Below are 13,462 nucleotides of genomic sequence, written 5' to 3'. Positions count from 1 at the left end.
GCAATGAACATGCCACCCTTTCCTACAACCTAGACCCTCACATTAGTAAGAGACAATTCTTCCTCTGTTTCTGTGGCTAGGTCAAGTATACCTACCAGAATACATGCGCAGTATAGTGCAAGTTGAGGACTGTGAGAAAATATGCTCTTACCCAGTTTTGCTGAAACAGGAATTCGATTCTTATGCAAAACCAGGCGATTTTTGCAAGTTTTCTCCAAAGGTGAATCACATTTTATTTGGCGTCTGAAATTCTCTCTCAATATTGAACGAATCACTTTGACTATATTGGTCTTGCTTTCACAGTCACTGTAGAAATGAGGAAACAGTAAACACATTTTAGATACTGGACTGTAAACATCTTCGCGCAATTCAGACATTATGCTGTATGAGTGTACAGATGTCTGTACACTTGTACATGTGATTGTGTGAATGAGTTCTGTGTACCTGTGTTCATTTTAAAAGTGAACCTGGATACAGCCCTTCAAATGCTTGGTACAGATAGGAAGTGTACCCGCATTCAATAGAACATGTGAATGACTGCTAGTATATACTGTACACTCGTCGTACGAGTGCTGAACATAAAGTGTGACTGGGCAACTTGAATGTGTAAATGTTCTCTTTATCTGGACCTGTGTTTGTAAGTAATAAATGGGGAGAGAATCAGCACGACGATTTAGTTATCTGAGAAAGTAGTGTGTACATATTGCTACCATGTGATAAAGATTCAGTACATGGTATTTCAAAATACATTTCATCATAGGGCCTAAAGTCTGAACATTGCCTGGCATATGAGCGAGAGGGAAGCGGCGTCCTTGCTCTGAATGTCAGCCAGTATGGTTATGAAGGTGTGGTGGTGTTGGGGGTGCTGGAGAAAAGAGAGGAGTGTCCACTTGGGGTGGCGAGGGAGGGGGGATCTTCCATTACTGAAATTTGGATGTGTACCTGCTACAGAGCTGGAAGGTTGTTTCAGGTCTTCCTTCTAATTCTGACTTCGTATGAATCAATTCCCAAATGCAGTTGTTTTCTGTTCCTGCATGTGGAAAGAAACCTTGTTGTTGTAAATATTTCATGATGTCTACAACTCTAGCCAAGCAGTGTTCATAGAAAGACTGATGAGACCATGATGAAGACTTTGAGTTCATCCATAAAGTAGTCCCCATGACCCACTGTTACAGTAAGCTTGCTATTTTATATATTTTAGCAATTCATCTTATTTTTTTTCCTGACTCTTTCCCATGTTTTCCAGTGCCTTTAATCCTCTTTTTTAAAGGCTAAAGATTTTCTCGTTATCAGGGCATTTCTATTAATGAAAGATACAGGCCTTTAATATCTAGAGATTATACTCATGTAAAGAATAGAGTATATATATTTATACTACCCCAACCCTCACCCCACCCCCAGCATTTAAAATAGTGTTTTCTTATACAGCAGACAGAAGCTGTAAGTTCAGGACCCAATTTGTTATGGTGTGGCTAACAAAGTTTATTAGTACTACTAAATATTTAGAGTAAGCATGCTGCACATAACTTAATCCCCCCCTTATTTTCATCTTTTTTCATTTCACAAGCAGTTAAGTACTAAGTATCTTGCATATTTCAAGATCACAGAAGGCTGAAGGATAGTGGTTTGGTATTAGAATAGTTTGAAGAGGCTCACTCTCATTTTTATACTGGCCACCTTTGCCTGTCCCTCCATCTTTATAACTACACTATCAACACTAAAGTACTTTCACCACTGGCATCAAAATCCATATTTAAAATTTGTGAAGAACCTATTACTTGACAGACCACACAGACTGGCTGATACTTTTTAGCCTTAATTTTAAATCCTTTTGGCATATATACAAGTTAAAAAACAAAAATGCTGGGCAGAAAAAAACAGTCGTTGACAAATACTTAATATAACAATACAGTTTGGGAAAGGATATCACAGATGTGAGGTTCTTATGAGTTACCTGCTGTATTACCCAGTCGGACTTGAAGAGCAGATAAAGGAATCAGCCAACGAAATTTAAACAAATCCAAGTCACCATGATTATGCGCAGGACGAACATTACTTGCCTTTAAAAAAAAGGGAGGGGGAGAAGTTGTATGTCAGTTTAAGCTGCATTGCCTTTTTAAAAAGGTAAGACTATTGTATATGTAGTTTAGCCCTTAAACACATAATTAAAACAGGAACAAATAGCAGTTATGGGGGGAGGAGATGATCACATCATTGGGGAGGGAGTTATCTAGCCCCCCTCACACACCATGGTCCCTCAAATATCCCCTCTCCAGCTTCTGTCAACCCTGGAGGACATGCTTCCCACATGGAGCTAATGGCACCTGGGGGGTGGGGTGGGGTGGGGTGGAGATAAACAACACTTCCTCATGTGCTGGGAGCCCAATGTGGCCACTGCCATGGCTGCTATGTAAGTTTTAAAAAAATGCACAGGGCCAAGTTGCATATTTAACATATTGTGAAATTTGGCCCTAAAACTGAACTTTCTCCAGGGAGCGGTAGAGAGCTATTTCGCATTGCACTGACCTCTGCATAGTGCTGCACTCTTCCCAGTGCTGGGGGGGGGGGGCGGTCTTTAAGAGAAACAGAGCTCTTTTGAGCCTCAGCACCATCTTGAAGGTTGGTGCAGTGGGAAATAGTTCTCTACAGCTATCTGGAGAAAGTTCTGAGAAGGACTACATTTCCCAGCATTCTGTGCACAACTTCCAAAATGGTGCTAGGTTTGTTTCCCTCAAAGGAACCCCACCAGTGCTGGGCAGAGGGCAGCACTGCACGATGGGAACAGTCACCTCCACGTGGTGCACAGGGGGCTAAGTGGAATCTTTGGCTTGGGCCAAACCTTCACATGGACCTAACAGGATAGACCCCAGTGGTTTCCAGGCCTTGCAATGAAGAACACGGATTTCTAATGCAGTCTAGTTTAATCATTCCTCAAAACATCATACTCTTCACTATCTATATTATTAATTCTCCTGGGTGTGCCTTGGAATGTGCGTCCCAGTGCCCAGCTGATTGGCTGGGTGGCAGAGTCGCCTGATTGGCTGAGGCGCACCCAGGAGGATTGGTTGCTGTGGCGGCGGCGGGCCAGCCACGGAGGCAAGAGGTGGCGGCAGGCCCAGCCCAGCCACGGAGGCAAGGCCCAAGAGGAGGGAAAGAAAGTTGGGGGAGGAGGGCAGAAGTGGCAGTGGGGAGGAGAGGCGGCTGGGCCTGGCACGGGCCAGCTATGATTAGGAAGCGGAGACTGGGGCAGAAGGTGGGGGCTGGGAGAGGTAACCGCCGGTCCCAAAGAGCACACAGATGCTCTGTGCGGGGTCGGCTAGTATTAATACTAACCAGCACAGAGGTGCTTGGTGACCAGCAAGGAAAAGAAACTATTCAAATGGTTCCACTCTCTCTTCCACTAGAAATATAATGTGGCCTGCCAGGTGCTTAAAAATTATTGTTTTTTTGCAGTCTGAGTTAGATAACAGACCATTTACTGTGTCTCCAGCAGGCTATGATCAGCTTGATGGGTCACATATTATGGAAGCCTGAATTACAGGAATGGCACATCCAATAAGGTTCTCCGTGGTTAGATTTTAAGTACACTTGATTGTTTACAAAGGGAGAAGAGCCTTCACCTTCCTTCTGAAGCAGATGCCTAATTTATCACTTTTGTAAGCAGGCAGTTAGCAAAAAGGCACAAGATATGCCAAGAGTAAAGGGGGTGTTGAAACAAAGATTGACCATGCTACGTTTTAATCAGTGCAGACACAGTTTCTTGACAGAAGATTAAGTCGTCCTGCCAGCCTTACCAATGTGCTTGCCTAACTCAAATGTTAAATTGCTTCACTTGATAATTCAATCAACATGTTGACTTTAAACACTTTTGTTTGCTACTATAAGTAGGATAAGTGGGGACAACAGGACCGGCCAGAGTTCCTTTACTACTTTTCCACATTGACTGCTCATGTCTACCAGGCAGTCCACATGCAAAACTGCACTGTCAGCCTAGCAATCAAAGACACTAGCTGGCAGCATTGTGATCCATAGACGCTGCTGAATCCAACCAACATTTGCATGGCTCACACATTATGTTTGTACATATGATTTATTTATTTATTAGATTTATATACCGCCCTTCCGATACGGCTCGTATCTGATCTCGTATTTGACAAAATACGAGATCATATGATCTTGTATTTGACAAAGGCTGAGATGAGTTCAGATGAACTGGGCCTTGAGTTTTAAAGAACAGATTGTCACTAACTTTCTTTTTTTAAACAAAGTAATCTTTTCTCCTCTTGACATCCAGAAAAAGATTTACTGAACAACTTCCAAAATATATGCTTTAACCATAAATGAGGTATCATTACATCATGTTACTTTCTGACCAAGAAACTTACCAATTTCTTCTTCAGTTTACAGTTCTCTTTATATACAAGTATGACTGCCCTTTTGAACACTAAGAGAAAGAAAGAGAAAAATGCTTATTGATTATGCCTACAACTGATAGTTGCAGACAGACAGACAGATAGAAAATGTAACAATCTCCTCAAAGAGGTACAAATCTTTGCATGCTTGGCCTGGACACACGTCTTGGACCGTTCCTGTTAACTGGCTCTTATTCCACTTTTGCTTCTTTATTAATTGAGATGTCAGTGAAGTCCCCCAATTCAGACTCGGAAAAGAACCCTGCAGCCTGAAACTGCTTTTGGGAAGTGTTAATGGCCTGAGAATCTGAGCTGAGTTTAAAGAGATTCACCAGTGCCCATCCCCAATTACTTACTGGTCTTGGTTGTCGGTTCGAATCCCCGCCGGTATGATATCAGGCAGCAGTGATATAGGAAGATGCTGAAAGGCATCATCTCATACTGCACGGGAGGAGGCAATGGTAACTCCCTCCTGTATTCTACCAAAGACAACCACAGGGCTCTGTGGGTGCCAGGAGTCGAAACCAACTCGATGGCACACTCTACCTTTCGCTTTAATGGTGGAAGCAGTAGCCCTGGGGAAAAACCTAAACTCCCCCCAACCACTGAGCCTTTGCCCTGACAGCCAAGGAAGGAAAAAAGGCTTTGAAGTCCCTGCATGGCACCAGCTTTCCCATGGCAACTGCTCCAGAGTGTGCCAGGGCGATGGAAAAGAGCAAAATCCTCCTGTATGGCTCCACTGCTGCTATTTCTTTTGCCACTGAAGCCAGTAAGTAAAGGTTGAGGGGCTGGCTGAGAAAGAGTGGGTCATGTTCCAACCCGACTCAGATTGGCTCAGCAAATAATGTGAGTTTTTCCCAATTGCCTGGGTGGAGAGTGAACTTGTGTCATTTCTGGGTTAGTCTGAGGCAAGCTCTGACAAGTTCATCCATCTCTCATTATTAGAGCCCTCTCTTTTTTAGGTAAACATGCACTGCTGTACCAGTTCTTGTAATTTCTTTTGTCGAAGTTGCTGTATCACAATCCCATCCATGTAGTCCCCCGGCCCCCTTTACTGGTCACTATACTAAAATATATTGGAGGAGGGTATATGGATGTAATTATACACATTCAGTAGAAAATGTGAAATGACATTCAACACATCTGAATATACCTCAATTATGACTTGTAATCTGACCCCTTCTTAAGAGCCATTTACAATATGCAGATGCATAGCAACAATATATATACACATGTCTATAAAAGTTACATCTATAGTACAGACATTTGCAGGACTGCAGTTCTCATAGGAAGCTATCTAGGACCTGTAAGACAAGGCTAATTGGAATGTTACTGCCCTCACATGGTGGCTATTTGAAAAAGCTTCTGCATGCCAGTGTTTCCATTTGGGGACTGTAATGCTTGTAAGCTGCTCACCTTGTGGACAATTGTACATTTCCTGCACAACAGTATAGAGTATATTCATTGCAGCAGCCTACAACCTACATCTAGCTCTCGCAACACAGAAGCATTTTTAACAGCCTCTATTTTTTTAATAAATAAAGATGGGAACTGTAACAGATTCTGAATGCTTAAATATTTTGACTTCTAATAATTGCTAGAGGAAAGTTGGGGCTGTTTTCTAAAGACGGCAAAAGGTTGTGGCAAGGTGGGCAGGACCGCCTCCCTCTAGAATGGCCTCAGTGCTTCTCAGACCATTTCCTTGGGCTTCTACAGGCTCTTGGGCCCACAAGGTTTGCACAGTGTTCCAATCATTTTCTCATCCAGTCAATGTCAAACAAAAGGATAACAAATCCAAGTTCTGCTCTGCAGCATTTTTACAGAGCTGGCATAGCACAGCACTTAAGACCTGAAGCTATGCAATGAGAACTGTCTGGTTCAAATCTTACATCAGCCATGAACTCACCAAATGGAATTAGGCAAACCACAACATCTCAGTGTTAACCCTCTATTACAGGAGAGGGGTGAACAGCCCATAACATTATCCTGTTTGAAGTCAAGCATCAAATCCCTCCCCAGCCCTTCTAGCTAGAGACACCATACAAATCACATTGCCTGCCTTCATTTCTCTCCCTCCCTTGCCCCTTTCTACTTTCTAAGGCTACAGTTGCAATAATGGGAGTTAGTCTCATTAAGCTTAGTGGGATGGACTTCTGAGCAGACGTTCACAGGATTTACATAGAACGCCTCACAGTGCTTCAGCTAACCTCCAAGCAAGTGGCCATCACCTGCTGACTGCACACTCAAAGTCCTTCAGCAGTTGGCTGAAGCTTGTAGCTGCAGGCCATCCATAGCAGGTAGGAAGAGTGCATCAGGTAAGATGGGCTGACCTGCACCACCTCTGAAATTCACTGCCTGAAGTGATTCACTTCACCTTGCTTCGTGACAGGACCAGTCCTGGATGATAATGCTGGCCCACCGTACAGGGTTGTCATCAGGATGACTGTGATAATGCATGAAAAGCGCTTTCAGCACTGTATAGGGGGTAAGAGCTCTGTAACACTAAATTATTTTTAATTCTGTTTTCCACTGGTCGAAAAGTGTACATTTCATCCTAGCTGCCAGCTTTATTGTGTTGTACATGCAGTTTGTCTGCAGAACGTGAGCTGCAGAACTGACCTCTAATTTCACAGGACACATCTAACTTAACCCCTGCTTCCTACTGAAGATATGTCCATTTTAGGTGACTGTTTTAGTAGAGCCTACTCACCAAACACTGTGAGTTCCAGGTCTTTTCTTGTTTTGCCTAGTGATGGGAATGGATTCAGCCATGAAACTGAAGAGTGCAGAAGAAGCTCTCCCATGGAAAGTTCTGTGACCTGTGTCCATTGTAAATGAGAAGAGCGGCTTAATTCTAACAACCCTTAAAGAAACCATACAATTTAAGCTCAACCACGTCAGCCAGAACTAGATGGCAAAATCCCCATTCATTCTAATGGAGCCAAATGGCCCTGCTAATAATGCTTGAAACAAATGTAAACAAAACTATCACCTCACTCATGAGTAAAGTCCGTCAATACAAACCTCCTGGGCAGTGTTCCCTCTAAGGCGTGCGTGTGCACGCGCACTCACACACTTTTAAATGTCTGCTCAGTTCATTTTAGATCCCACTCAGGTTGAATCAGGAAGGCTCCACTCTGAATGCATGTGTGCACACATTGCCTTGATACTACTGCCTAGAACAAAACTCATTCTGCACACAGATGAAATAAATTAGAGAATATGCTGGTCCGAGGTGTGTGTGTGTGTGTGTGTGTGTGTGTGTGTGTGAAGTGGATCACATCTTTCAAGGTCTTTTGGTTATTACAATTTGGGTGACCGTCCAATACCCATTTTTATTGTAAGATATTCCTGGTCTTTGATAAAAAGCACATACTTCTACATTGTGGACTCAATACAAGCATCCTATCCAGTGTATTTGGCATTCTTTTCATTAAAAGGAATCTAACCTTTGAAACTAATTAAATGAACCTCAAGAATACTGTCAAAGCCAAATGGCTACCAGTTCCATTGGATTTCTATGCTGTTTGCAGAATGTACAATACCATGGCGGGATAAGCAACACATAATTAAAATGTGTTATGTTTAACATGTATGAAAACCAAACAAAGCACATTATCAACATAAAATAGCCATTAATAAGCCATGCAAGAAGTTGTGTTCCTTTTCTCTCTCCTGAGGATTTGAATAGCTACCTATCTTCATAAGAATTAATGGAAACACTGCAGTAGTTGTTTTTTCAAGTTAATTATTTAATCAGGATCAAGGACAAGATTCAAATGGCTTCCAAGAGTAAAGTGTCCTGGTCCTCTTACCTCTTTTTCAGTTCCACTCTGATCTGCAACTAGTTGGTCAAACACTGCACCATAATCCTCATAGATCTTCTGCATTTCATTAATGTGACTGGCCACTTTTTCCATTGCTTTCAGTGCTTCTGCAGTTGTTAAGATACATCCATAATTTAACACATAATTAAACAGGTTTGTACTCAAATTAGCAAGATTCTCCTTCAAAATGTTCAGTGCTAAATACATTATCAGGATGCAAATAATGAGGAAAAAATAGCACTTTGAACTTAAGTTAGCATTATGAGCTCTAGGAAAGTACCTGTGAGATGATAATGCTCCTCACTCTCACTGTCTGTCAGAGATACCAGCTCTTTCAGGAGCAGTGGGTATTTCAGCACTCTCTGAACTGGCTTGATAAGAAAGGATTCCAGAGTGGAAGAATGCTGTTTTGTGGGGTTATGAGAATCCAGGAAGGCCTTAAAAGCTTTATCCGTTTTGGCTAGAGGTAAAAAGACAAAGAACTCTGAACCCTTCATCTTCTCAAAGTGAACAATGCTACCATGCATCCTAAACAATATTCTGAGCAGCTATTCCAACAGGTAAGTTATCTAAAGACACTGGCCTGTATTTTGTTTACAATGGCACATGTTTGGGGGGTGGAATTCTGGCTGACTGGAAAAGGTTTTGATTACATGGCTAACGTATCAGAAGTATACCATAGTCAATATCAAAAGCTACCAAGAGATCCCAGATAATCAACAGGATCACAGTCCCCTTGTCTCCTGCCTGGCGAAGGCCATCAATACTCTGGAGTTCAGGTAGCCCTCGTTATCCATGGGAGTTCGGTTCCCACCAATTTCTGTGGATAATGAGGCTTTGAGGCAATTGGGACTGGGTCCCTTGGGGTCAGCAAAAGGACAAAGAAGTGGGAAGGGGGGGAGTGAAATAACAAAACATGTCATGCTCTTCAGCTGACCAGCAATATGCCCGCAAACCCCCAATTCCACTGATTTTCTGGGGAAAATTGCAGGAATTATTATTATTTTAATGAAAGAGCCACAAAATGACTCTCCTTAGCAAAATGGTGGCCAGAAATTACCTTGGAGATCATTGCTGGCCACCCAGGAACCACAGATAGGCAAATTTCTACTATTTTTGTATCCGCGAATAACGAGGGTCTAAATTGCCTGACTGCGGACACGTGAAACGGCGGGTGCTAGGCCCATGGATAACAAGGGTCACCTGATGTAGGAAGCAAAGCAGTTCCCATTCTTGACTGTATTATACATCCTTTTATCACTCTGATCCTAGCATTCATCAGTGTTAGTACTACTGTGTTACTACTACTGTACTATGAATATTACTGGAAATAACTTTTATATTAATACTCCACTGCACTGTCACAGTGTTACTGTGGACCTGTTTTCTAGTTTGCAATTGCTGCTTATGTAGCACCAATGTGCATTATTAGTGCTGGACTTGCAATTTATTATATAGCCTCTCCTTTCTTCCACCATGGAATACAAGGCCATGTACATGGGGTTCCCACATGATCTCACACCCAGGCACTGACCAGACTCAGACCTGCTTCGCTTAAGCAAGATTAAGCACTTTTTAAATTAAGATTCCACATTTCAAAGTAACCTTTGCTGTCACAGATATATTTTATCCCTTCTTTCAGTGGGCATGTTATAGAATCTATTCACATGTACAAGTTGCTGTAGCACTTTATTCCCCCCCCAAGTAACGAAACACCCCATCTTCCTAGGGACACACGTACTTGTGTATAAGCAAAAGGTGAGTGAAAAACTCCAACTGTGTTTGCTGACATATTCAAAATAATGCTTTTTTATTTCCTTTGCACCATACTCCATTATAGGTAAGACTACAAATCTAAAGCAAAAGTTATTTTCTTAATGTTCCTACCATGCAAAATAATTGTTTCAGCACTTCAAATCATTCACATGCACAGATTACATCATCAAGACAATTACCTCTTTCCAGAACTTTCTGGACTTTTATGTGGTTTGCACAGAATCCACTGTACAATTTGAAGTGGTCCGCATAATACAGGAAAGAACCTCCTAAAGAGAACAGCAGTTTCTGAAACCAAGACAAATTGGACCATTGGAACATTAACAAGTTTACTTTGTGGGAACCTATCAAAATGTTAAGGCATGCACATACAGTTTTTCTGAAGTCCGCTCAGTTAATTTTAGATCCTACAAGATGAATCAGGAAGGCCCCATTCTGAATGCACATGTGCCCACACTGCCTTGACACTGCTGCCCAGAACAAAACTCATTCAGCACACAAATGAAAAGGATTAGAGGGAATTCTTCTCCCCAAGCCACCCTTCTCCTGCCAATGCAAGTTGTGACCCCTTTGAAAAGAGGGCAGCCTGAGCAAGACAGCTTAAATAGTGGTGTTCTGTACCCCTCTCCAATTGGCCGGTGTACCCCGTCACTCTCTATGTGCCCCACCTCCCTTCCATGACTATGGAATGAACAGATTTATTTATTGCACTTCAGACTTAATAGTTTAGCATTCATGGCCTTATACTAAAGAAATGCTGGGCACTGCCTTGCAGAGAGGGGAAGGGAAGAGGCAGACAGGCTTTCAAACCACAAATCCCAGGATTCCTCAGATGACTCAGGACTAAATTGGTTCTAAAGACTTTTGGTTTGTAATACAATGTATACTGTACATATGTCATAAGAGTCACTGAGGGACTTCTAATGAAATGTAGACATTCTGTGTGCACAACTCTTCCATTTTACCATAAGAGCTTCCACAAGAGCAACACGAAATTTGGATCCAAGACATTGTGCCTGTAAGATCTCAACTGGTGATACAAAAGCCATCGCTTTACACAAACACAATATCCAAATATTAAACTCTGGAGGGCAAAGAGTGGCTTTCAGTCAATACCATCTGCTGCACTATGCCAGAGAGAGATAGAGAGAAAGAGAGAAAGAACGCATATCCATTGCAATGGAAGCCATTACAGAAGTGCAGTCAGTGTCTAAATAGATTCAACAAATAGCTGTTGTGCCTTAAAAACTGCCATTTCTAGTGAAAGGAATAAGGAAAGGAAGCACAGGAAGCAAAATTTACTATCAAAATGCATTTTTATGTGTACATAAACTTTGAGCTACTATAGTTACCCGGAATTGAGAAGGGGTTTCAAGGGTGTCAAAATCAGAACATGAGGAAATCCCATCTTCAAGTGTCTCTAAAAATACCTTCTGAAAATCCAGCATTTCTGGCAGACTGCCAAACAAAGACTCCATCTACATAGGAGTGAAAATATCAAATATGGAGAATGCAAATTACTTAGTCTTGACTCAATCTTCTTTTGCTATAGAATTATAGCAAGAGAAGAAATATAGGAACATATCAATGTGTTGCTAGAGATAAACAAAGGAATACTTAATATTAACACAATTGTCTCACAATAGTTTTTTTTGGTGCTGAATGTGGAGGAACAAGTTGTTTCTGAAACAAAGATTTCTTAGAAATCTTTTTAGATAGAAATGTTTTTATCAGAAGTGCAGTCAACTTTATAATTTATAAATGAGACATGACTAATACAGCAGATAGAAAGAAAAAACAGACCATGCTTTTACTTTAATGTCTGATGCAGTGGAGGGCTACAATATTGCAAAGGACTGAAAAGCTGCTAAAAAGTAACAAAACTCCCTTACCTCATCTTGAGTGAGGAAGGTCTCACTTTGGAGAGGCTCCAAATAGAACTGAAAGAGGCAGCTCAGATCCTAAAACGACACCAAATGTAGCATACCAGTTCAAAATACAGTTTCAAAAGAAAAATAAATAATCTGCTGATTCTCCCTTGATCCCACATGGGTAATAGGAGCTAATAATGATGAAAAACAATTATTTACTGGGATACAAACAATTACTATTCTAGCAGTATTATTGGAACTCCATCACTGTGACACTCCCACTATGCAGTATAACACTGAAATGCAGCTGGTTACATAAAGCAGCTATTGAACATACTGTAACAAGACAAAAGGGTGTTCCAAAGTGTACAAAGTAACTGTTAGTTAACTGTTGTAAAAGAGCAATGTTCAATGACAGTAACAATGGTTATGACATTCTTTTATCAGGCAAATGTGTTTAATGGCTCTTCAGGTCGTTTCTTTGCAATCCCAGTTCTAATTCTCTGCCACAGGATGTAGTGTTGGCCACTAGCTTGGATGACTGTCCTCCATGAAACAAATGCATGGAGGACAGGTCTATCAATGGCTACTAGTCTGATGGCTATAGGCCATCTCCAGCCTCCGAGGTAAGATGCCTCTAAATACCAGTTTGCAGAGGAGCAACAGCAGGAGAGAGGGCATGCCTTCATCTCTTGCCTGTGGGCTTCTCAGAGGCATCCGGTGGGCAGGATGATAGACTAGACAGGTCTTGGGCCTGATCCAGCAGGGCTGTTCTTATGTTCTAATTACTGTTACTATTTATGCAGTAGTGATATAAGGGCTTGAACTGCAGTTCTATAAAGCTTTGAGATCTAAATATGGTGCATGCTCTTCAAAGGTTTGTTCATAGTCGTGCCCTACAAAGCCACTCTAATGATGACCACCACCACCCCTCCTATTGTTTCTGAATAAATAGCATCCATATAGTACTTTTGGCATGCTCACAGCACTTCACATATAGTGCTAGAATTCTTAAAACAAGAGAAGCCATTATTATTCCTCCCGTTTTGCAGGCGGAGGGCTGAGCCTGAGGCCAAGAGTGGCTGGTCTAAGGCTTTTCTGCAAGTGCACAGCAGAGACAAGATCCAAACTGTGGACTTCCTGGTTTATATCTCAGCCTGGTAGCCACTATCTCAGCTATACTAGTTCACACAAAACTGTAAAAAAAATGAACCACCTATACCCCTATTTACTTGTAAGTCAAACTTTCACATAATAGAGCTGGTTCCAAGGTTTTTGGCATATCCTCTCTAACAAGAAGACATGGGCATTAATGTTTACGTGTTTCAGTTTTTCAATTAGAGCAGATTTTGTGCATTTCCTTTTTAAACAAATGCTTGAGATTATTCAGAAAGAAGGAACACTGAGAACTAAAGAAAACACACTGCAAGGCTTGGAATCACCCTGTTTTCAATTTGCCTCAATGACTTCATTGTGATAAATTTTTTTAACATGGCTGAAAGACTTGAAATGTCTTTCAGGTTTGTTGCAGGGAGACTGTTCACCTAAGTTTCCATGTGCATAAGGAGACTTATCT

General features: G+C 41.6%; 1 protein-coding gene across 7 annotated transcripts in view; it reads right to left on the bottom strand.

Annotated features, from left to right (window-relative positions):
• The window catches only part of TIAM2 (TIAM Rac1 associated GEF 2), a 243,443-nt gene that overhangs the window by 2,953 nt on the left and 227,028 nt on the right, over positions 1-13,462 (bottom strand). For all 7 annotated transcript variants that reach the window (XM_053293460.1, XM_053293483.1, XM_053293477.1 and 4 more), the window contains 10 exons: positions 11,908-11,976; positions 11,368-11,493; positions 10,195-10,303; positions 8,520-8,699; positions 8,228-8,346; positions 7,123-7,231; positions 4,386-4,444; positions 1,955-2,060; positions 943-1,030; positions 152-306 (listed from right to left, as the gene is read on the bottom strand). In XM_053293460.1, the coding sequence (XP_053149435.1) occupies positions 152-306; positions 943-1,030; positions 1,955-2,060; positions 4,386-4,444; positions 7,123-7,231; positions 8,228-8,346; positions 8,520-8,699; positions 10,195-10,303; positions 11,368-11,493; positions 11,908-11,976 (1,120 nt within the window). The remainder of the gene's footprint in view (positions 1-151; positions 307-942; positions 1,031-1,954; positions 2,061-4,385; positions 4,445-7,122; positions 7,232-8,227; positions 8,347-8,519; positions 8,700-10,194; positions 10,304-11,367; positions 11,494-11,907; positions 11,977-13,462) is intronic.

The sequence above is a fragment of the Hemicordylus capensis genome, chromosome 1 (genome assembly GCF_027244095.1).
Source record: "Hemicordylus capensis ecotype Gifberg chromosome 1, rHemCap1.1.pri, whole genome shotgun sequence".
NCBI classification, from domain to species: Eukaryota; Metazoa; Chordata; class Lepidosauria; order Squamata; family Cordylidae; genus Hemicordylus; species Hemicordylus capensis.
Note: the sequence above shows the minus strand (reverse complement) of the source record. Positions and strands in the feature narration are given on the sequence as shown.